The sequence below is a fragment of the Manis pentadactyla genome, chromosome 12, assembly GCF_030020395.1.
Source record: "Manis pentadactyla isolate mManPen7 chromosome 12, mManPen7.hap1, whole genome shotgun sequence".
NCBI classification, from domain to species: Eukaryota; Metazoa; Chordata; class Mammalia; order Pholidota; family Manidae; genus Manis; species Manis pentadactyla.
The window spans coordinates 43,582,731-43,608,893 of record NC_080030.1 but is presented as its reverse complement, the minus strand read 5'-3'; the positions used below and the strand labels follow the sequence as shown (position 1 = coordinate 43,608,893).

Here is a 26,163-nt window from a genome sequence, read left to right as displayed (position 1 = left end):
TATTATTCAGCCATAAAAAGGAAGGAAATCTTGCCATTTGCCACAACATGGATGGACCTCAAGGGCATTACACTATGTAAAACAACACAGAGAAAGACAAATACCATATGACCTCACTTACATGTGGAATCGAAACAACAAAACACCAAGCTCATAGAGACTAAGAACAGATTGGTGGTAGCCAGAGGCAGCGGGTGGAGGCAGAAGAAACACGTGAGGGGGGTCAAAAGGTACAAACTTCCAGTTATAAGAGAAATAAGTCATGGGATGTGATGTACAGCATGGTGACTATAGTACATAATATTGTATTGCATATTTGAAAGTTGCTAAGAGAGTTAAGTATTTAAAGTTCTTATCACCAAAAAAAAAGTAACTGTGTGGTGATGGATGTTCACTAGACTTACTGTGTTGATGGTTGGTGGTAGATACAAATATTGGGTCATTATGCTGTACTCCTGAAACTAATATGATGTCATATGTGAATTATATCTCAATTAAAAAAAAAAAGGGCAGCCACTGGACAAGGGTCTCATTCCCATCCTCCACAATTCCGGCTCAGCCCAGATAAGCCTGATGAAGTCAGTGTGGGGAACCTGAAGAGCAGCACTTGGTATCACCCTGCCCCTCGCTTACTAACCCCAGTATCTCAAGCAGGCCTCACTGCTAGGGAAGATGGTTTCCTTCTGGATTGTGTGAAGGATGAGTTCATTCTACAGTTAGTACTGTAGTTTCCTCTGTCTACTTTGTAGTTTTCAGATTTTCTACCTGGACCTTGAACTGAGAAAAGACGAAATAAAAATTTTATAAATGTAATCTAAGTCGTTATAACAAAGCCTGAGCGCTTTGTGTGCTAGAGAAGTCAAAAAAAAAAGCAGCACGAACGAGGATGAGCTTCAAAACCAGTGATCAGGACCACTGTTTACTCAGTAGGAAAGCAAACTCATGTAATAAACCATTTTTTCAACAATCACCTTTATACCTTCTCCATTTTATCTCTCTTTTGCTAGCTGACAGACCCTGGGAACTTTAGCAGAAGACATAACGAAAGACCACTGAACCATTCGTCTGCACTACAGTGACGACATGACTTACTTTCATGTCCACTGAGGGGTCACCCTGCAGCAGTGTCCACTCATACTGGACGATGGCGTGGTCATCTGTGCTCCTGCGGCCATCCAAAATCACCCCATCCATGGGGAGATGCAAAACCACGTCCTGCCCGGCCTTGCTAAGTGGGGGATTGTCTTTTTCTGTAAAAGAAAATAAATAATTCACAAGGGAAATGATTCCCTACTTTTTCTGATTTAATAAGAGAGGTATCTTGTTCGATAGAATAGATTTAGTCCAGCCAAGAGTTGCTAAGAGAATGTACAGCAACTGAAAGTTATTTTCTTATTGATTTCCACTGTATCCTTTTTATATAGTAAACACTAAAAAAGCAGTTCCATATTATGAATATGGAACTTGGCTATAATACATGCAGAAGAGGAAGTGTGGAGTGTCAGCTATTGGCAATGGCTAGGACAAAGCTGTGGGTACAAGACAGAGTATGTGGCCCTCCGAACTGGAGTAGTTCTACTCTCTAAAGTGAAATTTTCACTTCATTTATAAATAACTTAAGTTCAAAGTTTTGTTAAAGGAATTTACCCCAAAAACAGTATTTCTGAAACAAGCCTGAAAAAAAAAAGATTATTTTTTTCTTATTCTCAGGTTTTAAAAATAGAACTGATAAATGTGTTGAATGGATAGGAAATTAAATTGGAAAAGTTAAGGCAAGTTCTTAGATCCACACAAAATAAAGCCCACATAAAATTCTCTGGAATCCAATTTTTCATCTAGGAAATAGAAGAGGTTCACAGCTTCTAGCAATTGATTTTTATAACAAAGCTGGCACACTGAGTTTCTGAGATGTCCTACGATAGCAAAACATGTATTTACCTTTGATCTGGAATGGTACTAAATAATTTAAGGCTCACTATGTTCACTTAAATATTAATATTTAACTAACAAATGCTTCAGTGATGATTGACAGGAGAAGCTGCATACAGAAAACATTTATGATGGTCAAGTTGTGAATATTTTAATTGATTTAAGCTTCTTATTAGTACCTTATCCAAATGAACATATATTTTAAAGAAACTTAGTAATATAACTGATCCGGAGTAGGTGAGGAACTCTGTAGGTTCTTGTAATACATCTTTTTTGGCATCCACTATTTCCTCCCTCTTCCAAAGCTCAGGTCCAATTTCTGGCCTGACCTAGTTCTCCCTTAACTTCCTCTGAATGGTCTTGCCGAGGCACTGCTCTCCTCTGCCACAGGGGAATTTGCTTCCTAACCAACTCACAGGGGCCAACCCAGGAAGTGCCTGAGATTGGTGGCTAGCAGCACTTCTGTTAGTTTTTCACCAGGCAACAAAGGTTAATCACTCTGGACACACTGCAGCTAGAATGACTCTTCTGGAACGTTAATCCGATTGGGTCATTCTCTGCTGAAGAAAAATCCTCCAACAAGATAACATAACCTTTCGGTGTTCAGAGACCTACCCATCCAGTCCTACCTTCTCGTCTAGAGATACAGAAACAGAATTTGTGTGAGGAACTCAGAGCTGTGGCTTTTCTGAATGAGAATGCTGCTGTCAGCGTTCAAGAGAGATGGACTTTTTTTATGAGTATGTTTAAAAGGAATAGGCACACTTGCCATTGCCAAAGGGAAAATATGCCCATAGAGAAGATGAGTCCCATTTTATAGTCATTTAAAACAACAGGGACTAATGACTCATAAACAAGCCATAAAAAAGCAACCGCTGCCTAAGAAGAAACTTGTTCTATTTTCCACCTCTAAGCAAAGATCCAGGGCCTCATGTCCTTATTCTGCTTCTCCCCAGTAAGGAGAGATGTAACAATTGCATCACTATTAGACTCTTTTATAAATAACTTTCCTTCAGTTCTGGAAGCTTCATCGTTTTCCACACAATCGTTTACCACTTTAAAATTCTGGAAAGCATCTTATAATTCAGTGGTAATACATTATAGCTAGCAGCTGTTTGCATTAAAATTTATTTTAAAATACTGTTTTTATGCAGACAAACTATACCTATGTGCTATAAACAGCAATGAATACTAATGATGTACTTTTTTTCCAGAGAGGTATGTGTGTTTTAATTTTTTAAGTTTTAATTTTGAAATAGTTTTAGATTGATAGAAATGTTGTAAAAGTAGTACAGAAAGTTCTTATATATCCTTCACCCAGCTGTCTTTTTTTTTTTTTTTTTTGTGAGGGCATCTCTCATATTTATTGATCAAATGGTTAACAATAATAAAATTCTGTAACTAATGATGTATTTTTAAGCCCTCAAAGATTTAAAATGGAAAAATCAGGTAAGCTCTGAAATATCCCACATATTACAAAACTCATTAATCCTGCACCTACTGGAAGAAAAAAATTTGTTTACTTCTCTTTAGGTAACCTTTAAGATACGATTTATGAACACAGTGAAACCCTCATAACCTTCAAGTTGATCACTGTTGTACTCGAAATAACAGAGAGATTTCCTCCTCAGTTCAAGTCCAGGAAAATTACAGTGTATAATGTATTTTAAAGTGAGCCAGAGCTTATTTATCCAGAAACAGGCCTTAAAAATAAGTAAGTGACAACAGGAAGAGGGAAGGAGTGTGCTAGCATTTAAAAATATCTGACTTGTTGATGAAGGACAAGATAAATGTAATTTTACATTTTCACCATAAAAATGTAATAAACCAATGTTAAGTACTATGGAAAGTGATTTCTTTTGAAAACTAAACACACTTGGTAAGATCTACAGAGGTGAAATAAGAGTCATACCAAATTTTGATGGAGCTTATCTAAGTGGCATTTTATACAGGAAAGAATAACACTATTAACTAATTTGATTTAGAATACACTGTGACAAACAGAGCCTTAATGACAAGGAAGTCGTTCCGGAATCTGGAGCTATACAGTGGGAGCAAATGATATAGCCAAGGACTGAAAAATTACAACGGACTTCTGAAGTCAGGATGAGGAAGTTGGGCCAGACTAAGGGAAGACAATTAGGTACTATAGGTCAAAATCCACTATGGTTCTTGCTGGTTTTTGTGTGTTTACCTTCCATTGTTTAATTGCAACGCTTTAGGAAAAAAATTATTCACAACCCTGATATGATTATTGTCATTTTTGGTGTGTACTGTTTTGGTTTTCTTTGACATGAGCTGATGATAATAAAAATTAATAACTGCCATTTATTGGGTGATTTCCTTGTACCAGCCACCATGCTAAGTGCACCTGAGCCATAATTTCACTCAACTTTCAAAAGTCTCTGAGGTAGTCTTCGTCATCTGGGTCATACTCATGAGGAAGCTGGGGTCAGAGAGGCTAACTAGCTGCCTAAGACCACCCAAGTGAAAAACTTGTCAGATCAGGGTCAGTGTGGGTCTTTCTGAAAGGCTCTGCATTTCCTTCTATACTTGGGCTACCCAAAGTGTTCCAATTACAGTAAATGTAAGTTTACATCCTGGCTTTAACCTACTGATTTACTAATATAGCCTATGTATTGACATTTATTCACAAATCCTAGTATTGCCCATGTGACTACATAAACTTCACAGTTGCCATTCTCACTTCCTAACCTCTTCTATCGGACATTTACTTTGTTACCAATTCTTTTCACCATAGTAAATAGTGCCATAATAAACTTTTCTTCTGGTACTTTCCCTTTGGAATGGATCATTTTCCTAAAAAAGTATTCCAGAAGGTTGAATGACTAATTTTAATAGTCTCTGCTACATATTTCCTGATTTCTAAGTGTGATACCAATTTACAGTTTTGGTGACCCTATAAGATTATATCTGTTGGTGTCTTTTTTTCCTTACATATACAACAATAATAGTATTATACACACAGTAATGGTTTAACTTCTTTAGGGTTTCCAGACCCGGTTCCAATGTGTGTGGGGGTGGGGTGGGAGGTGGGGGAGCTTCCCTCACACACAGGACACCAAGCAATTCCCAACCAGCAGGGTGTCTGAAAACTCAGCTCAATTCTGATGCTATCTGCTTGAAGACAGCACCGGATTGCCTAGGTTGAGGGCTCTGTCCTACAAGACTGCCCTCCACCCCCAACTCCAGATGCTGGTCACGTGAACTAGGCAGTAACCTGTGCTTCTGACCTACCGGCTACAGATTGGAGGCTCCAACGACCTCCCGCTTAGGTTTAACTGGTAGAATGGCTCACAGGACTCAAGACACATTTACCAGCTTAATAAAGGATACAAGTTAACAGCCAGATGAAAAGATACATAGAGCAAGGTACCAAATAAAGGAGCTTCTATCCTAGTGGAGCCTGGGGTCCAGCTTGGTGGTATGTGGGAGCATTCCAGTTCCCCAAGCGTAGCAGCTCTACTGCACTGAGAAGCAGAATCCGAGAGATGCTCTTCTGGGTTTTGTGAGGGCTTTACTGCAGTCATGATTGACTAAATTATTGGCCATTGGCTGATTCAACCTCCAGCTCCTGCCCTTGGGTGGGGTACAAAAGACTCGTTAACATGACAAGACACCCATTTCACCTTTAAGTCATATCTCTTATGACTCACTGTATCGCAATACCATGTAAATTCTCCACATGTGTGCCAATATAAGAGTAAACTTATTTTTGCCAATTTAATAAACATAAGTTGACATTATTTGCATTTCTTTGATTGCAGCTAAAGGTAAATATTTTCCCATGTTTACCAACTATACATCCTCTTCTGAGAACTGTTTGTTCATATCCTTTGTCCATTTACTTTTTTTACTGATTCACATAAGCTCTACTAATGTAATACTTTTATCCCATATTCCCCAGACTCTTGTTTGCAATTCCCTTTGTTTTTTGATGTAAAGTTTAACACAGGCATATAACCCATCCTTTCTCTGTAACCTAATTGATTAGAATATTATCTTCCCTCCATATATGTAATAGAGAGTTTATTTTCTTCAAGTTTTCCCATGTATGGAGTAACCTATGGCTTAATTTTTGAAGAATTATTTAATTCTTTAACCCATCTGGATTTTAACTCTTTGTGGTCAGAGTTGCAGGTCTGAATGTATTTTCCCCAACAGTCCCAACAATTATCTCAGTATTATTTATTAAATTGTTTGCCACTCTTCTGTGGTGTTTATTCACAACACAAAAGGGAGAGGCTGAAACTGTGAGAAAGACAGGTCCTTGGGGCAGGAGACTGGTCAGGCACGCGTGGAGGGATTAGCCTTGAACAGGAAGGTCAGCTCCTTCCATTGCGCTGGGAGAAGGTGAGGGTGAGTCTGAGGGTGGAAGTGTTAAGAGTCTGCAGAGAGGGGAGCAGAGTGCTGCCTACCAGCCGAGATATTCCCTGGCACAGAAGGGGTCTGACTTCAGAAATTACACAGATTCTTCCCCCAAATCCTAGTTTTCAAACTGAATATGCAATGGAAACAGCATAAAGTTTCAAGTCCCGAGCCCTGGGAGCTTATCTTCTCGAGCTCCTCTGAGATCCTTGCTGCTCCACTCCCTCTTCCTATAGCTCTGCACATTTCCCTATCAGGCACCCGGCTCCTCCATCCCTTCAGCCAGCCACATGACTGCACCAGGGTCTATACTACATCAGGTTATGTGTGCTGCCTTTATAATTCAGAGCATGTCCACCCTGGATCCTTAGGAGGAGGAACTGGCTCTCAAACCCAGGTCTCAGGACCTCAAGCCCCCTACCCTGCTCTTGGCACACTACTGCAGGCAGATTTAGTCACTTCAGCACACCTCTCTGTAGCACCCTCCACTCATTTCCAAGTTTCCTAGCATCCTACAGCCACCTGGTCAGTCCCACCCTGGGAAATCCAACCATCCAATTCTCTGCTGTCAGGTTGCCCCGTACAGCTGAGAGAACATTCGGGGGGCTCCAAACATAGCTCCACAACTCATGTGCTAGGAGACCCTGGGGCAAGCTACTCTCTCACTAAGCCTTTGAGTACACTGGGGATTATAACAGAACCTAGATCTTTGGGTGCTGTGGGGACATAGTAGGTTCATATGTCTAAGGAGCTTTTAACAGTTTAGCACTAAACTCATTAACATCAGCAACAAATAGGGTAGGCAGTTTCTGCTATAAATCTGTGCTATACCACCCCACCTGGCTCCTCACCATTTCTTCATGATCTTGTTGTTCACCTTAAGAGGATCGCCTAATAAATTCTCTGCAAGAGCTTTTCTAAACGATTTTCAAGCTCCTTTAGCCTGATTCCACACATACTCATGAGAGAGAAAACAATGTAAGAAGGAAAAACTCTGTCGTCTCAGAAGCATAAAGAACTCCAAGAGGTTAAGCATCTGGACAGGAATAACACAGACATGTGTAGGGTTAACCTTTGCCACGTTGCTGAGAATCTGAAGAAGTGTGAATGAAACATCTACAAAACCGAATTTGTAGACTAACTCTCCCTAGGGAAGGGATGGCAAAGAGGGAAGTAGAGGAAAAACAACTCAGACACTTGTACTAGTAAACTAAACTTTAAAAGAATTATTCCATGGGCATATTCTTTTCCTTGTTTATTTTCCTTTCAGTTTCCCTGGCTTATAGGAAAGCCTTCTTTGCTCCAGATATTCAGAACAAGGGGAAGGGATTTTGTTTATTTGTTGCTGGGATATTTTTGGTCCGGGCTGTTTGGGCAAAGAAGGACGTGTATGTAACAGCCACGGGGCAGGCTCAGGGATTTTGGTGGGAGTCCAGGTGAAAATGCCTCCTGCCTCCACTGGAGGAGAAAACTCTGGGGTCCTTTCTAGTGTCTCCCTCAAGCCTGAGCACTCACAGTGACATTTGCTGTTTAGTTCTGTCTTCTCTTGGGTGGAGGTGGGCAGGGAGGGGGGCTTCTGTGAGCACAGATTTCCAGATTCTTTTCTTTAGACTCACAGATCACAGAGATTCCAGATTCCCAAAGTGGCTGAGGCTACTTCCCTTTAATGTTCCTAAAATATCATGCTTGTGTTACTGTAAGTCAAAGAACAAGAGTACAACAAACACACTTTAGCCGACCACAGGCCATCAAGGTTTTATTCACTCAAGGACCTGAATCTCCAAAGCTACAATTTTCTGTGCCTCCTGTGTCTTGACTCTCATTCTGAGCATCTGCAGAAAGCAAAACCATCAAAAATGAAAAGCATCATTTTTACCTCCTTTAAAAAGAGACTTGCCTTTAACTTTATTTTCCACCAAGATCAAGCCCCTTCCTTCTTTTCCCTCCTTACAAAACGAAACCGTAGTTCATGGTAATCAGCTGGACCCACTTCAAAAATACCTGACACATCTCCCTGTCCATTTTTGTCTGATAAAAACAACTATAGGTGGAATCTTGAGAGCCAAGCCAAGAAAACAAGGGTGTGCTATGAACAACCTAGTACCTAATTCGATTTTGCTCTTGCAATTACTTGACACAAATATGCCTTACAAAAACCTCTGAGACTAAAATAAACTTATTTTTTTTTGGCCCTGTGCGTTTCTTCTTTAAATCAAATTTCCGTGTATCCTCTCAGAGAAACCTCCCTCCCCAGCCTAGAAAAATTCCAGAAGCAGCCACCGTGCCTGATTTTGCCCAATCTAATGCGATTTCTCTGAAACTATCCATAAGGCTGAGAAACCAAAGCCACGCTTCTGGACGTCCGCAACTGAAGTAACTTCGGGGGGGTCTGGTCTCTAACTTGGCTGAGGAAGGCCCGGCAGGACCGCCTAGGCACATCTCCAGGTGCAGTCACCCAGCAGGTGCAAGGGCAGCTGGACCAAGCGGTCTGGCCCAGCCTCCTTTAGCGGTGCGCTTACCCAGCCGAGACGAGGCCCGGGCCGTGGCCGGGACGCCAGCTTCCTGGACTTCCGGCCCGCCCTGCCGGGTGCGACTGAAGCTGTAGCTGCTGTAGCCGCGGCGCGGCGCGAACTTGCAGACGCTGCGGCCGCGCGCGGTGCAGTTGAAGAGGTAGCAGCCGAGCGCGGGGGCCAGGGGCGTGGGCCGCGGAGACAGCTCTACCACCGCCAGGGAGCAGCCCGGCTCGGAGCAGCAGGCCGCCACGCACTGCCGCCAGTCCCGCACGGCCGCCGGCGCCCGCAGGAAGCTGGCGCCGGCCGCGAGGGAGTCCTTGGTGCGGATGATGGCGTCGGGCATGGCGCTGTAGCCGCCGCCGCCCGCGCCCGGGCAGTCCTCCCTGGGGCCGCCGCCCGCGCGCAGCTCCAGCTCCAGCTCCTCCTGGGGCCGCTGCTGCTGCAGCTGCCAGCGGAACTCCTCCAGCAGCTGATCCACGCCCGAGAGCTGCGCGTGCAGCTCGGACAGCGACGCGGTAGGCGGTCCGGCCGCGCGCCCGCTCGGCAGCCACAGACAGAGCAACAGCAGCCCGCGCAGCGCCCGGTGCCGCGGAGGTCCCGTGTGTCCCGAGCCTGCGCTCTGCCGGGCGGCACACGCCATGGCGGCCGGCGGCTGAGAAAGCGAGCCGAGGCGGAGCCGCAGAGCGCGGGGAAGGCGGCGAGTCCTCAAAGCGCTGCCTGCTCGCGGCCGGACTGCGACTGCGAGGCCGCGGGCGCGCAGGCGCCGGCGGGTACCGCGGCAGCGGGAGGCATATCGGGCCCGGCCTCGCGCCGCTCCTCGTCCTTTCCCGAGGCTTTCGGCGCGGCAGCACTTCGGCACAGCGAGGCGGCCTCTGCGCGCACGGGCACCCGGGGAGGCGCGTCCCGCCCGCCCAGGCCCCGCCCATCGCACCGGCCAGGTCCCGCCCACCGCACCGCCCGCCCTCTCCTCCGCCCGCTGTGTCCACTCGAAAGGCCCCGTGCGCTCCGAGGGAAGGGGAGGGGGGCTCGCCGCAAATCCTTGCGACCTCAGGGACTGCTCCGGAGAAGGGACGTGAACTGCGGAACCATCAGACGCCATCTTCGGTTCTTACCAGCGGTGTACCTGAGTGTTCCCACAGTGCGATCCCAAGATGTTGTTCTTGAGTAGCGCAGGAGGGCAGTTTTGAAAAACATAAAAGTCACATTCACTCAGGTTTGCATGAACAACTAGAAATTTGAAAGGCACCCAATTACGAGGACCTGACAAGTTATTTCTATAGCATGTAGAGAGGCCTTCAGTGTAGATCACTTAAGATCTGGAGGAGTGGTGTTTTATTTATTTTTACTTGTTGAAATTTAGCAGATAATCTTTTTTTTTAATGGCGGTATAATTAACATATAATATATGTTAATTTCAGGTGTACAACATAATGTTTTGAAGTTTGTATATATTGGGAAATGATCACCACATCCAATCTACTTAGTATCATCACAATACATAGTCACAAAAGTGAGCAGTGTTTCCCAGTTCAGTGGAGCCTCCATCAGCGGCTTCTGCATCTTGTTTATTTCCGAGCCAGTTTCTATAAATAGAATCATAGAACACATATTCTTTCCGATGATATTTTCCTCTCAACATCCTCTCTCTGAGAATCACCTGTGAAAGGAAAGGAGCGACACACAGCAGCAATTCACCGGAGAATTCCGCTTTATTAGGGAAAGGTGCTGGGTTATATGGGAAGGGGCATGGGGTGATTGTGGTGTCACTTCTACGGGGCTGGTGGCTATTGGCTAGGTGCTGGGATTAGGGGGGTGAGGGGTGATTGGGGTTCAGGTGGCACCGGCGGGAACCGAGGACCCGGAAGAGAAGCAGGAAGTTCGCCATCTTATGAGTGGGGGCCCTTCATTCCCCCCTTTCTCCTCTATGGGGTTGTGGATGTTGCTTTCTCTCTGACTGCTTCCTGATGAACGGGGGTGGAGAAGGGAGTGAGGGCTTGAGGACTGGGAGGAAAGGGTTGATAGGACTCCCCACAGTAAGGACGAGTAGATGTGGACTTCAGGTTGGAAATCAATGAAGGTTCCCTGTAACCATAGGTCGAGGACTTGTTGATTCTAATGGTGCCAAGAGGATACGGGTGCCAGAAGCCAGGCGTCTGCGGCCATTGTTTCCAGGAACAGTTTCCAGCAGAGAGAGGGGTCTATCTCAGTGGATGGTGAGGAGGTTACGTGAGGGTGAGGGATCTTCTGTGGCTAAAAGCTGGTAGTTCCTGAGTAAAAGCTGGTTGAAAGTTTGATTAGAGATTTTACCGACTTGGGATTTGATAAACTTTACTATACAAGGCAAGAAGAGACAGGGGAGAAGAATGATTATTATAGGGCCTGCAATGGGCCACAGCCAGGTGAGGAAGGGGTTTGTTAGTATTGAAGAGAATGGGTTGGAATTGGAAGCAGAGTGGAGGCTGGAGGCAAGGTCGGTGAGTTTGGTAATGTCAGTTTCTACAATGCCGGATTTGTTGATGTAATAGCAGCACTCTTCTCGAAGGAAGACGCAGGTGCCTCCTTTTTCGGCTGTAAGCAGATCTAAGGCCCACCGGTTTTGAAGGGTGACCTTAGCTAGCGAAGTGACCTGTCTTTGGAGAGAGGCTAGGGAATCGGCAGTGGATGTCAGGGCTCCCTCAAGTTTGGCGTTGAGATCTCTAATTGCCCACAGAGAGTGACGCAAGGCTCCTCCCGAAAACCCTGCCCCAATGGCTGAGGTGGTCAAAGAGATACCGACCATGATGGGAAGCAAAGCAGCCCTTTTTGTGCACAAGGGCAAGGGAGGTTGGAGCTCAAGAAATTCTGCCATGCTGTAAAGTGTAAACTGTGAGATTAGGGTGACGAGAATGCACGGTATATTGGAGTTGGGAGGCAATGAGTTGAAAAGACTGCCATTACACCAAAAGAAGTGACCTGGTTGCGTAAAAGTCTTAGAGCCAGAGGTAGTGGTGTAGATAGAGAGACAGTGAAGTGCACTGGAGGGGGGAGGGGTTGGGCCTACACAGTGGTGGATGGTGAGATTATCTGTGTATTCTGGTTCCCATAGGGGTATGTCTGCCAGGGGATGGAAGGGTTGTCCTTCTGCATGGAAGGAGTAGTTGGAAATATTAAGGGGCACGGCAGCCAGCAGTGGGCGTTGTAGTGATGCGCACAAGAAACAATTGGCGGTGTTGAGGGTATGGTTGAGAAAGATGGTGGTGTCTTGAATGAGCTGTAACCAAGAGTAGGAGCAGGGGTAAGAAGATGAAGAAGTGCCGTCAAGAGTTTGGACAATGACTTTTTCGGAATGTCCGATGTCTGATGCAACTTGAGAGATCTGGGAATGAGAGGGAACATACTCTCGAGAGATATGAAGGGTACCATGAGGGGTCAAGGATCCCCCATAGTAAACTGAGGCTGTGACTCCGGTGGCCCATCGAGAGTTCCAGGGATCTGGGATTGATAAGGAGAATGAGCTGTTGGGATATTTTATGAAACGGTTGGAGGAGTAATACTGTGGGTACCAGGAGTTACCCATGTAGTGAATGGCGCAAGACCTGTAGGGACATCCCCCGTAGGTGTCTGGCCATCGCCTGCAATAGGCTTGTTGTTGGTCATAGAGGAAGCAGAAGTAGGGAGAATAAAGGTAGCTGCTAGTGAACACTTCGGTGGAGGGAGGAAAGTGGAGGTATAAAGGCTCGGAGCAGCCTTTCAGAGGGCAGTCTGATGTGGCAATGAGGGCAGTAATTTTTGTTTGTTGCTGTGTGTAAGTCTGTCTGACTTTGAATCGCCATACAAAAGAGGCTGGGGTGGCGGGGAAGACAATAGGAATGAGGAAAAAAAGCGAGAGAGAGCGAGGGAGCAGTAAAGGAGGAAAAAGTCATGATTTGTGTATGGATGGCAAAGGGGGTGAACGGGATTTTGGAGGAAAGAGGACAGTAAGGTCAGGAGTCTGGAGGGAGGGAGAGTCTGTAAACTTTTGTAGGTTAAGAGATCCTTTAGGTGATATGAGGACAGAATGGTAAGGGGCGCCCCAAATGTCAGTTTATGAGCTTCCTTCTGCAAGAGCTGTCCAGCGGCTAATGCCCGTAGGCAGGGGGCCCATCCCCGAACTGTGGGGTGTAATTGCTTGCAAAGATAAGTTACTGGGGCAAAGGATAGACCATAATATTGGCCTAGGACTCCTAGAGCTTGACTGGACCTCTCATGAATATATAATGAGAAGGGCTTTGACAAATCAGGAAGATGGAGAGCCGGGGCTTCCACAAGGGCTCAACGGAGCTTAATGAAGGAGTGTCGGGGTGAGGAGGATAATGGTTCTTCAGGGGGGCCCTTGCTGAGGTCGTATAGGGGTCTTGCCAACAGGGTGAAGTTAGGGATCCACGCTCTAAAATACCCAGCCAGGCCTAGAAAGGAAAGGATTTCTGTCTTGGTTTTGGGAACGGGCAGGTCAGAGAGGAGCTGTTTTCTGTAAAAAATCTTGGGAGGAGGGGTCCAGAGGGATAGAAAAAAAAAATGCGTACTTGAGATCTAGGACTGAGAAGTGGGAGGCCGAGGCAGGGATCTGCGATAAAAGGGTGTATGGATTTGGAACTAAGGGATGGATAGGGACGACGGCCATGTTGACGAGGCGAAGGTCTTGGACAAGGCGGAAAGATCCGTTGGTTTTTTAACAGCTAATATGGGGGTATTAAACGGGGAGTGAGTGGGTCTGAGGTAATTTTTGTTTAAAAGATCTTGAATGATGGGTTGGAGGCCTATGAGGGCTGAAGTGGTTAGGGGGTATTGGGCCTGACAGATATACTGAGAGGGGTCACATAATTTGATAGAGGCAGGAGGACATAAAGCCACGGAGGGGCTTGTAATGTCCCAAACTTTGGGATTTACAGGGTGTATGAGGGTGGAACTGGAGCTTTCATTGGGTAGAGGGGGGTTGTGGGCTATGAGGGCCATTAGAAAGGGAGTACTGGGGGCTGTGGGAGTGGATATAGTTATGGAAACATGGAGGAGAGAAAGGATGTCCCGTCCTAGTAAGGGGATGGGACACTGGGGCATAACCAGGAAGGAGTGGGAGAAAGGTATGGGATTGTCCTGGATTGTGCATAAAAGGCGGGGCGGTTCAATGGGAAAATCTGTTTACCTCCTACCCCGACTATAGGAGTAATGGCAGGCGTGGTAGGGCCCCGGTATTCTCGCAAGACTGAGAAGGTGGCTCCCGTATCTAGGAGGAAGGAGATGGGGCGACCGTCTACTAGTAAAGTAACCCTGGGCTCCTGTTTGGTGATGGAAATGGTCGGGCGAGAAGCCCCCGGGCCCCGTCAATCTTCTTCTGCCAGCCCCACTACGGCGGGCTTAGGATGGGGGTTGTTCATCCAGCCTCCCCTTCGGGTGGCTGGGCAATCAGACCCCCAGTGGCCCTTTTTGTGGCATCTGGGGCATGGGGTGGTAGGAGGTCGGGGGGAGGGGCATGCCCTTGACCAATGTCCTTCTTGTCTGCACTTGAAACAAGCTCCTGGGGGGGGGTTGTTTGTAGAAGGGCGCCCAGGTTGTGGTTTTATCAGCTGGGCCAACATTTGGAAATTGGCCTGATCAGCCTTTTGTTTATGGCGTTCTTTCTCCTCCTCCCGGTTATGGAAGACTTTAAAGGCCACTGTTAGGATCTCAGTCTGTGGGGTAGCGGGGCCCTATTCTAACTTTTTGAGTTTAGCTTTAATGTCGGGGTAGCTTTGAGCTAGGAAGTATGTCATAAGGACATGTCTCCCGTCAGGTGTTTCTGGGTCCAGGCTGGTAACTGTAATAGGGCTTGAGTGAGTCTGTCTAAGAACTCGGAGGGAGTTCCCTCCCTCCTTTGAATTATGTCTTGGAGCTTTTGAAAATTGACTACTTTACGAGCTGTGTTTTTCAGACCTGCTATTAAGCAGCAGGCGAAGATATCTCGAGAGCGGAGACTCACGGTGGTGGGGGACTGAAGGGTTCTGGCTCAGTCTGTGGGGGAGAAACAGGTGATGGGGGCAAAGACGGAGGAGGCTCTTGGGACTTAGTTAAAAGGGGGCTGAAAGGCTCAGGATCAATCTGCGGGGGAGGGGCAGGTGAGGGGGACGAAGGCGGAGGAGGTGAGATGGGGGAGGAGATGGTGGGGGAGGAAGGGGGAAGGGCTGTTGTAGGCGAAGAAGGGGAAGGGAGTGAACAGGAGGCTTCTGTGGGGGGAGACGGCTTGCAGGCTAGGAGAACTTGGGGGGAGGCGGGGGGAGGAGGAGGCGGCGGCGGCGAGGGAGGCAGGAGGAGGAGGCGGAAAGCTTCGATATAGGGAATCTCCTTCCATTTTTTCAGGCGCTGGCAGTAGTTGAAGAGATCGCGAGTGATGTTAGGATCAAGAGCTCCCCCTGCGGGCCATTGGTTGTTATTGTCTAGGGGGTATGTCGGCCAATCTTGGGAGCAGTATTTACGGAGAAGTTTTGGTTTTATATCAGGCGTCAGGGAGAGGGTGGCTAGATGCTTGAGCAGGCATTCAAGAGGTGAACTTCCAGGGAGGGACGAGGAGGCTCCCATGGCTAAAGGACAGAGAAGGAGACAAACAGGGGAAGACGAACGGAGACCCTCAGACTGGGAGCAGACAGCAAGGAGACAAAGGGCGTCCCCGGTGATCCTTGGGGGTCTGCGGAAACTCGTATATGAGTTGGAATTTCTTAGGAAGTGTGGGTCGTCACCCAGACTTCTCTAAGAAGGCAGAGTGCCGGAGTCACGAGGTACCTAGTACTAGGAATTTTCGGTGGAAGGAATTTTCGGTGGAAGGAACGGAAGGGGGGGGCGGAAGGGAGCGTTCTCATCCGCAAAGGAGTCCCCTCGTTTATGGCTGTTGGAGGAGGGGCCTGAGGGTCCGCCGCAGCCGTGAAGGCCTAAGGTGGGGAGAGTTCTCTCCTCGTCCCCAAGCATCAGGGCCTTGCCAGACGATCACGGTCAATGGCGCTGCGATAGCTCAGGGAAGAGTGGCCCACTCCGGGGGAAAACTTACCCAAAGGCCAAAGAGGAGTGGTGAGTGTGAGGAGCCAGCGCCGGAAAAAGAGGACAAGGGCAAGCTGCTGCTGGTGTCGGGGGGAAGATGGGGCCCAGTGGGGTGTCCCGTCTCCTGGGTTTTGGCACCAATTAAAGGAAAGGAGCGACACACAGCAGCAATTCACCGGAGAATTCCGCTTTATTAGGGAAAGGTGCTGGGTTATATGGGAAGGGGCATGGGGTGATTGTGGTGTTACTTCTACGGGGCTGGTGGCTATTGGCTAGGTGCTGGGATTGGGGGGGTGCAAGGGGTGATTGGGCTTCAGGTGGCACCGGCGGGAACCAAGGACCCGGAAGAGAAGCAGGAAGTTCGCCATCTTATGAGTGGGGGCCCTTCAACCTGTGTTTTGTATAGCAGTTTATTCTTTATGGATTTCTATTAATATAAATAAATATGTAAATGTATCACATTTTGTTTATCCTTTCTGCTTTGCCAGACTCCACAGGACATATTAATATGTTCACAGATCAGTTGATTCACATATCACTTCAACCTGTGGCCCTGTAACTTTGTGTTATGACATGTAGTCAATCAACACAGTCAACTTGTGGTTTCTGCTTAGCAATAATTTACCTGTACATGAAAGTGTGACCACAAAAATATACCTCATTATGCCAAAATAAATATATTCCTAACTATTATTCCTCCCAACTGAATAAAAACAATGCCAGATATACTCCAATTCCACCATGTGGAGGAAAGCGGGCTGGAAAGAGTGTCAGAGTAAAACAGGCAGTAAGCTGACTGTAGGCAAATACCTTTTCCAAAAATGACCAAGTCAACACATTGTATGGGCCTCTTCAAGGGCCATGGGAGGAGCTCATGCAAGAGAACCTCATTAGCTTCTTGGGAGACCCACCTCTGAGTAGAAGATCATATATTAGATTGGTAGTCAGGCTGTCACTACTGTCAGTTTTAGCCACCAAGGGTTGGTCTAAGGTTGTTAATCTTCTCATTGTCTAGAGAGGAGGCAGCAGATAATGGAGGAGCTGTCATGGCCTTAGGAAGACCATGGAACTAACTCATGTTATCCTCAGACAACAAGGACTGTTTACCTCAAAGGATGGGGGAATGCTGGGTAGATGGTGATCCCACCCCAGCCTTCTATCTTAGCTCCTGTCCCCACAGCAGTAGCTACTTGATCCCCTCCCCTCAGTCCACCTCTGTGCTGTCTATACCAGCCTCCACTACCCACAGCAGTCATCCCCAGCCTTCCTGGGGAGTGTGGGGGCTCAGCACCAAGACAGGGCATCGTTTCTCTGTAGAGATGGATCTGTGGACAAGGGCTTTGGTGAGACCCATGGCTCACCTCTCCCAAGTCCTTACCAGTCTTCATCCTCCAAGAGCCAGAGGCCAGTCTGCTTCTCACCTTTCAATGGTACCTGATCGTGGGACCACAATGCAGCTATAAATTAAGCCTAAGCCAATCAGGATCACTAGAAACATCCATGCATTTTTTTATCAGGATGGACGATGGATGAAGACTGGGTGCCATCTGCAGTCTTTGATGGTGATACTAAAGCAAACAAAAAGGCAAGATCCTGGTCAAAACTAAAAATATGCCTTTTTCAGCACCTACTTTCCCCAGGTAGCCCATGTAATCTCCTTATTTACAGACTCATTATGTGACAACTACTCGATCAGGTTCTGGGGTATAAAGATGCAGAGGGCAGTGTCCCATCTTTGTGGAGCCCATATTCCTACTGAGGGAGACAGCTGAAGCCCCTCTGATTGCCTGCTGTTGGACGTGCTTACAGTGGGTGAGCCTGTTTGAGGATGATGTAATTGGGGGGTGCTTAATTCTGCCCGGGAAGTGGTGAAGGCTTCACACGAAGTGATGCTTGATTGGTTAAAGATAACCAGAACAGAGAGAGAAGAGAAGCCTTGAAGCACAATGATGCATATAGATTTGGGGACCATCCAGCAGTCCACGGTGACTGGATCCTTGGTTTGGGGGAAGGGAGCCCCTGCACAAAGGGAGTGGGATGGGAAAGGAGGACAGTGGGAAATCCTATGGCAGCCACTGGCTCTCCAGACAAGAAGTCTACCAAAAAGCAGTCAGTCGGCCAATCCATCAACTTTTCAATCAGACACACACACACTTATATTCACACAGGGAAGACATGGACCTTTAAAGAGAACTAGCACATCCTCCACAACCTGCTCAGTTACCGGTGGGCTCCAGAACTTTCTCCCAGTATTCTGTGGATTCCCTAAGTCAGTGGTTGCAGTCTGCTGTTGAGATCCTCCTCAAATACTCTGCCAGTCCTTTGTTGTTCTCACACTCCTTGATCCCTCTGGCTCCAGGATTAATGGCTGTCTAGTTCATGTTCATCATGTCAAAGAGAAGGGATGTCTGTCTGCTGATGTCGAACTGCCAGGACGCACCAGTGCATCGTTCTGCTTCACACTGACAAGACAGCTTGACCTGGAGGCTGAGAGGACCTGCAGTCCCACACACACACAGACACCACACTGGACTCTTGAAGCTCCATCATCAAGATTAGAGAGCAGTGCAGAAATATGACAGGTCAAAGAATATCAGGTAAGTTAAACAAATGGGGGAACACATAGCAAGGCCTGACTGTTTGGGTTCTTCTCGGAGTTCCTATGGCTTCTGTGAAAGGGGTGCTCCCTTCCTCTTGGTATAGAGGGGGCACCTGTCACAGGAGGGCTTTATGACCTGTTGTGGGGGAGAAGGTGGAGGAAGGTCACAGTAACCTTTCTACTTCGCTGTTCTGTCAAACTCCTTCAGTTTACAATAGTCAATATACCAAGGTGACATATTTTAGGGGAGCAGGTCCTGAATCCCATCGGACCCTCAATTCTCTCCTCTCCAGGCTCTCATGTCAGGTGCAATTGGAGAGGTTGCCAAACTGTTTTGGATTCAGTTAAGAAGAATGAATCTAGTAATCCAGTTAAGAGGAATGATTTATAAATACACTTAATTTGGTTTAATGAAATATTATTTATCCAGTTCACAGTCACTTTCTGATGGGCCTTTAATATTCATCCTTCTTTTTTTTTTTTTGATTTTTTAAAAATTTCCCACTTGTTTTATTGAAACATTCCAGTATATTTTCAAAAACATAGTTAAAATGACACACTCAAGCCTTATCAACATTTCCAATAAACTTTTTACATATTCCATCTTTTAGAAAAAATATTTTACATCCTCAAAATATTATATCCATCACACAAGGCTCAAACAACTTTTTTTTTGTTTTTGAGAGGGCATCTCTCATATTTATTGATCAAATGCTTGTTAACAACAATAAAATTCTGTATAGGGGACTGAATGCACGATCACTAATCAACCCCAAGCCTAATTCTCAACAGTCTCCAATCTTCTGAAGCATAACGAACAAGTTCTTACATAGTGAATAAGTACTTTTTTTTTTTTTTTTTTTTTTTTTAGATAATTATTTTTTATTGAAGGGTAGTTGACACACAGTATTACATTACATTAGTTTCAGGTGTACAACACAGTGATTCAACATTTATATACATGATAATTCTAAGTACCAGCTATCACCATACCAAGTTGTTACAATATTTTGACTATATTCCTTATGCTATACATTACATCCCGGTTGCTTATTTATTTTACAATTGGAAGTGTGTACTTTTTCTTGGTTGTTGTTGTTAGGGCATCTCTCATATTTATTGATCAAATGGTTGTTAACAACAATAAAATTCTGTATAGGGGAGTCAATGCTCAATGCACAATCATTAATCCACCCCAAGCCTAATTTTCGTCAGTCTCCAATCTTCTGAGGCATAACGAACAAGTTCTTACATGGAGAACAAATTCTTACATAGTGAATAATATTCATCCTTCTTACCTGTAACTTATCTAGAATGTGCACATAAGATGATCTGGAACAGAGACCCATTATAGTTATTCACTTAAAAGGAAACAGTGACTATGTGGCTCTCCAAACCCCAATTCTTACTCCCAGGATGATGTGACACAAGACAGGTCACATATCCTATGCATACAAATTTTGCTTGGTATCCTAGGGGAGAAAAAAGGGAAAATGATTTTTCTGTTTATAAAGGGAAGAGGGTTGTATCCCCTTGGCCACCTACAAAGGTCTCTTTGGAACCATGACGGGCCCGAGTCCTCACTCCAGCCCTTTGGTATGTGAATACAGTCTCTCCAGCATCCAGTGCTTCCCCACCTCCAGCCAGAGTTTTCAGATGTGGAGACCTCCAAGAATCAGGCTTCATACCCTCTGGGATGGAAATACCTAGAGGGCAGGCCCTACTGTCCTCCTGGTACTTTAGGGCTTGGCTTAGGTCAGAATTCAGGTTATAATCTATAACCTTCTGGGAACAGAGCAATTAACTATATGATTGGCTGCATTTCTAATTCTCATAGCACTTAAAAAGTAAAATTCTTCCAGGAGAAATGGAATCAAGCATTTCCTTATCTTTATATTGTATATATTTCTGTGTCCCAGGAGGCTAGAGCTTCTTATAGGAGCCATAAGAGATCACGGCAGTTTTATTTTACTGCAAGGTCATATGTAATGAAGTGATTACCCGCCTTTAAAGTGGGGGCCAGCTGCCTGCGGGGACTCTCTGGATGTCACACACAAAGGTCCAGAGCCGCAGTATGTGTCACAATGTTTACCTATCCTGTGGAACCTCAATTGGCAGTAGTGCAAGACAAACATGGTTGGAAAAGTATGGGGCTGAAACTAGTCCACTGGGAAGTTATTTTAACCATCAAAGGACTGTCTTTGAATCTCTCCTCACAGTCTAAAGGCATGCATATTAGTTTCTAATGCTGCATGACAAAAACTACCTACATATCTGTCTAAACACACTCAATCATCGGTTCAGGATGTGCAGGTCAGAGTCTGGCACGATGCGGTTGGGTTGTCTGCTCAGGGTCTCACAGCTGCAGCTAAGGTATGGCTCTGGAGCAACTGACTCCTAGAAAGATGATTCAAATAGGAGAGGCTTGCCAGTACAGGTGCTCCAAGAAGTGAAATTTGGGGCTTTCTTCACCAACCCATGTGAATATATTTAGTAACATTTGGAGTTAGAAAAGTTCCACGTCAGCTCAGTCCCCACCAGAAAGCTGCTGGCTACAGTCAACCTGCTCAAGGGGGTTATTTGTCCTTGTGAGACTGCAGATACATAGGGGCAAGGTGAGTCACTTCAGGGGCTGGACGGGTGTTTTTTGGGAAACACCTGCTGTGAGCGAAAGAGCTCAGCATTCTTAGATGTGTTCCCACAAGGGGCAAAGTGCAGGGTCCCCACACTTGGAGTAGCACATCAGCTGCTGATTTGACATGCCCTTGACAAGTCTCAGCACCCAGGGGTTCTTCTAGTGGTCATTCCTCTCCTCTAAAACTCAGTTACTCCCTCTAAGACATCCACAACCTCCGTGCTCCCCTCTTCCCTATTAAGAAGGTATTTAAGTCTGATTTCTAAACTGAGAATTTAGAATCATTCATTTTCCCTGTGGATCTCCCATGTGACATAAAGTTTACATAGTTGGAACTTGTGTTTTTCTCTTTTTATTGTGTCTTTTATTACTAGGGTTTCAGCTACAAACTCAGAAGGGTAGAGAAAACATTAGTTTCCACCCTACAGTGTTAATATTAAGAAAAATTATCCTTTTCAAGGCAAGGGCTTTGTGTGTCTTGGGTTATGGGGGCAAAAGAACATGCCCTGTAGGTCTTGACCACAGACCCCAGGATGTGTTCTGAAGTTCCTTGTTTGTGTCTCTATCGACTGCTGCACCCAGCCCAAGCCTGAGGCTGAGGCACTGAGGCAGGCCCCTTCCTGGGGGACTCGGGACACCTCTGATGACAGAATTTGTCCTGAGTACCTCTCAGGAACTTCTGGAACTCTACCTGGACTACATGGCTGTGTACACGGATGCCACAATCTCACCTCTCATCCTGCTCTTCTTCACTTAGGGTTTGAACTGCCTGGGTGTGAATGGGCCTCCAGCCTTCCCCTTAGCACAGAGGTTTTCCTCATGAAATTCCTGCATATGAATCCCATCTTGGTTTTTGCTTCTTAGAGGACCAAGACTCCCTTGGATTTAGCAGCTGAAACTCTATGTCATTGTATTTCATGTTCTGATAAGAACTTACATTCAGTATTTCCTGTACTACATCAAAGGCGTTAAGTTGCATTACTACATCAAAGGCTATTTGGGTCTTTACATTATTCTGTAATGTCAGCTCATTGAAAATTTTTTCCATTCTATGTAAGTAGAATTTGTAAGTAAATTTTTTCCCATTTGGGCAAAGCTGACAAACAAAATGCTTTGTCCAGCCATAGCTCCCTAAAAATAGATGTTGCATCAAAATTATCCATTTGTTAAATCTTGAAATAATTTCAAGTCTTTGGCAGTAATTCTGATGTTTTGTTTCAGTTAGCACAGCAATCCCTAAAATGGCATAAAGCACAGGCTCTGATCTGAAAGCTGGAGGCAGGTAATGGTACTGAGAAGCCAATGTTAGAACTTTTTCTGTAGACATGATCCTGAGTAAATGGCTCATTTTGCAAAGAAGATGGTCCTGAACTTCATGTATTTCCAGAGCACCACAAAGTTTGAGGTGGATGCTGTCTGTCTCCATGTGGCTGAATAGCTCCTCCAAGCCCTTTGACCCTGTGGTCTCAGGCTCTTCTGAGCACCAGGTCCCACTTTAAGTTCCAACCCAACACCTGGACATTATGTGCCTTTTGATGTACTATAATAGGATATTAACAACACCAACTGGGAAGTCGTTTTGGCAAAATTATTGAACCTAAATCGAATGAAGCCTCTGGATTTAGCTGCTGGTTTATAGGAAATAGAGTCAACAAAACAATATAAATAGGTACAGGGTTGCAATCAGCCAAGTTCAAAGTATGAAAATTGTACAGGACATCTGGTTTCTTCAATACATTAATTATGGAGGGGGAGGGATAAGACAGAGGGGTGCATATAAATTACACAGGGCTGTCCAGATGTATTGTTATGGAAAATACTGAAAAAAAGCCTGGACTGGATCACCGATGGAAAAAACCAAGCGGCACTCAGAGGTCTTGGGGTGTTGAGGCTTTATTTCACACCAGTGGGCTCAGAGGGGAGTAATCTCCCAAAAAGTCTGAGCCCTGAACAAAGGAAAAGGGAGCAATTTATACCTTTCTGCTTTCTTATCTGTAACATTCCTGCATGCACAGCAAGTGAGCAGGCAAGGGGGAGGGAGTTCAGAGAGTGAACCTTGGGACCCGGTGCTCGGCAGCATGGGGAAACCAAGGGAGTGTTTTTTTTGTTTGGCTTGAGGAGGGGGGCGAGGTGGAGGGGAGCCACCTCATAAATTACTGTCCTTGTAGTGCTGTTTATGTTGAGGAGGGAGGGGTGCGAGACAGAGTGGAGCCACCCACTAGGTTGCTGTCCTTGTAAATTTTCCCTATCATTCCCTCCTCTGATGCCCCTTCAAACACTTCATTTTAGGGGGCATCATCTCCTTGGCTTATGACAGGGTCATAGTGGCTCCAAATATACATGAGCTGTATGGAGGAAATGCATTCCTCGATAAAGTTAATGAGCCAGTTAAATATACAGGGTTCCACTAATAGTTTAAGGAACAGCAGAATTGCTGGCCCAGCAAAGCCAGTTAGAAGAGTTGTTAGCCACGGATTCTATTCAAACCATCCCTGGAACTAAGACTTTTTATTTTCTAACATTTTATTCCTACGCTGGATGTTTTCTTTTACTTTGGCTAGATAGCTCCTAACTATGCCAGACTTATTTGCATAAAAACAACAATCTTCTTTAAGGGCTATACATAAGCTTCCCTGGGACATGAACAGGAGGTAGCCAGGGAATTGATCTCATCTTGCAGCTGAATCATGGTGGTTTCAAGCTGCTCTAAATCTTGATCAGCTTCCTCTGTTAGGGCATCAGGCCCTAAGTCTCTTTATTAGAGCTGCTGTGTCTACTGCAGCTGATCCAGCTCTACTGAGCCCGACCAGAGCAGGGATCAGTAAAGGGGCAGCTTGTTCTGCCTAGGAAATCTCACTGGGGGAAAGGAGGTAGCTCCCTTCAGCCCACCATGCACTTTATAACTTTTGCACAATTAAACACTACAGAGAGGTGTCTTGGAAATGCAGGCTGAGACTTGGGTCCAGCTAGGAGAGACAGGTAAGCACAGTAAAACAACTTAATGATTACCCAATAGACAATAGAAAGGGCAACTTTTTTGAGGAATAGTCCAGTCCAGGGGTGCAACGGCACAGAGTCCAATGCCCAGAATAAAAGACACCACTCCGACGAGAGCTAGGATCTACGGCACGCAGGTGTCTATTAGTCAGAGGGCAATCGTCGGATGCGGAGGCAGAGGGGATCTGGAGGTCTGGCAGGGCCTCCTGCTGATGTGCTTCCTTGTCAGGATGACAGGCTTTTTTCACTCTGGAATGACAGACTCTTGGAGTGATGCCTGCAACCTTGAGGGCAGTAGGAGTAGTTAGAATAATAATGTGGGGGCCAGTCTACTGAGATTTGAGGGGGTCTTCTTTCCAATCTTTAATGCAGGCTGAGTCCCTAGCCTGGAAGGAATGTACTGAGGCTCTTTTGAGGGTGCAGTTCATTCGCTTTACTTTCCCTGAACTCTGTGGCCTGTATGCAGTGTGAAGTTTCTAGGTAATATTGAGGAATTTAGTTAACATTTGCACTACATCTGCTACAAAGTCAGACTCATTGTCACAGGATTGTGGATGGTAGGCCAAACCAGGGCACAATTTCTCTCAGGGGGTCTTTGGCTACCTCCCGGCTCCATTCTGTTCTGGTTGGGAAGGCTTTGACCCAGCCAGAGTGCGTGCACACTATTACTGGGAGGTATCTGAGTCCCCTGCTTGGCTGGACATCCGTGAAGTCTATCTCAAGGTCTTCAAAGGGGGCAACTCCCATTCTTTGGACACCAGGTGGGAGTCGTGGTGCAGACCGAGTATTATTTCTGGCACAAGTTACACACTATCTACTCACTGCTCGGCATAGTGCTGGCAACTGGCTGATGTAGTATTGCTTTTGAGGAGGGCCTCCAGTGCAGTTTTCCCAGGTGGGTGAGCTGGTGGTATTTGCTGACTAGTTGCCTCCCGGTTGCAGTCAGGACAAAGATATACATACGTCTGTCTGGCAACATCCACCATCCGTTGTCAGTTAAAGTGGCTCCAGTCTTTCTCCTTTTCAGTGTACCTGGGTGGAGGGGCCTCTACCAGGGTATTAGGGCCACAGTCAGGAAGGAGCTCTCCCTGCATCCTTACTGGCTGCTGCTTTGGCAGCTTCATCTGCCATCCCATTTCCCTGTGCTGTAGGGTTGTTTTCTTTTTGATGTTCTTTGCAATGCAGAATTGCTACCTTTATTATGTAGTGAAGAGATTGAAGGGCCTTTTCATACCTGGCAGGCCTAGGGCTGGTGCCTGTTCTGAAGCAGTTTTTATTTCCAGGAAGGTGGCTCTTGCCTCTTTTGTCCAGGCAGGGGCTTTCAGTCTGGCCCCCCAGGAGGTTTCAGAGGGGCCTTGCCATTGCTGAGAATCTGGGAATCCAGATTTTTGCAGAACCTGGCAGCCCCTAGGAACTTTCGCATGTCCCCCCTTGTCCTGGGCTGGGGCAAGGAGTTAATGACCTTTTTCTTCTCTGGCCTTGGTGCCCTTTCTCCCTGGGTGAGGAGGAAGCCTGAGTACTGGACTTGCTGTTGCAGATTTGTGCCTTTTTTTTTATGAGGCTCAGTATCCTGAGTCTGACAGGAGTTGCAGGAGGGCCTTTGTGCCTTTTGCACAATTTTCCTGGGTGTCACTGGCAAGGAGGAGTTCATCTACCTACTGCAGGAGGGCTCACCATGTGGCATCTCTCAGAAAGCTGGCAAGGTCTGCAGCCAATGCCTCTCTAAAGAGGGTGGGTGAGTTCTTGAACTCTTGTGGAAGTTGCACCCATGTTAACTGCATCTGTGCCCTTATCCAGTTCAGTCCATTCAAAGGCAAATAAGAGCTGGCTCTGGGGGCCCAGCCAGAGACGGAGAAAGGCATCTTTATGTCTGTGCGAGTGAACTATTTGGCAGACTCTGGGATCTGGCTGAGGACGGTGTGCGGGTTTGGGAACACTGGGTGTAAAGAAACAGTCACTCTATTAATGGCTCACAGGTCTTGAACAGGCTGGTGCCCTCCTCCTGGCCTTTTGACTGGCAGAAGCAGGGTGTTCCAGGGTGACTGACACTCGATTAGAATGCCTGCCTCTCTGAGTCTGAT

General features: G+C 46.2%; 1 protein-coding gene across 5 annotated transcripts in view; it reads right to left on the bottom strand.

Moving 5' to 3' along the window:
• The window catches only part of LRP11 (LDL receptor related protein 11), an 81,718-nt gene extending 71,948 nt beyond the window's left edge, over positions 1-9,770 (bottom strand). For 3 of the 5 annotated variants that reach the window (XM_036906935.2, XM_036906934.2, XM_057489113.1), the window contains exons 1-2: positions 8,838-9,769; positions 1,093-1,250 (exon numbers count right to left, since the gene is read on the bottom strand). In XM_036906935.2, the coding sequence (XP_036762830.2) occupies positions 1,093-1,250; positions 8,838-9,471 (792 nt within the window). In that variant the 5' untranslated portion in view covers positions 9,472-9,769. Of the gene's footprint in view, positions 1-1,092; positions 1,251-8,837 lie in introns of all 5 variants that reach the window. The other 2 variants (XM_057489112.1, XM_036906933.2) reach the window with 2 other exon arrangements.
• Between the last annotated feature and the right edge of the window lie 16,393 nt (positions 9,771-26,163).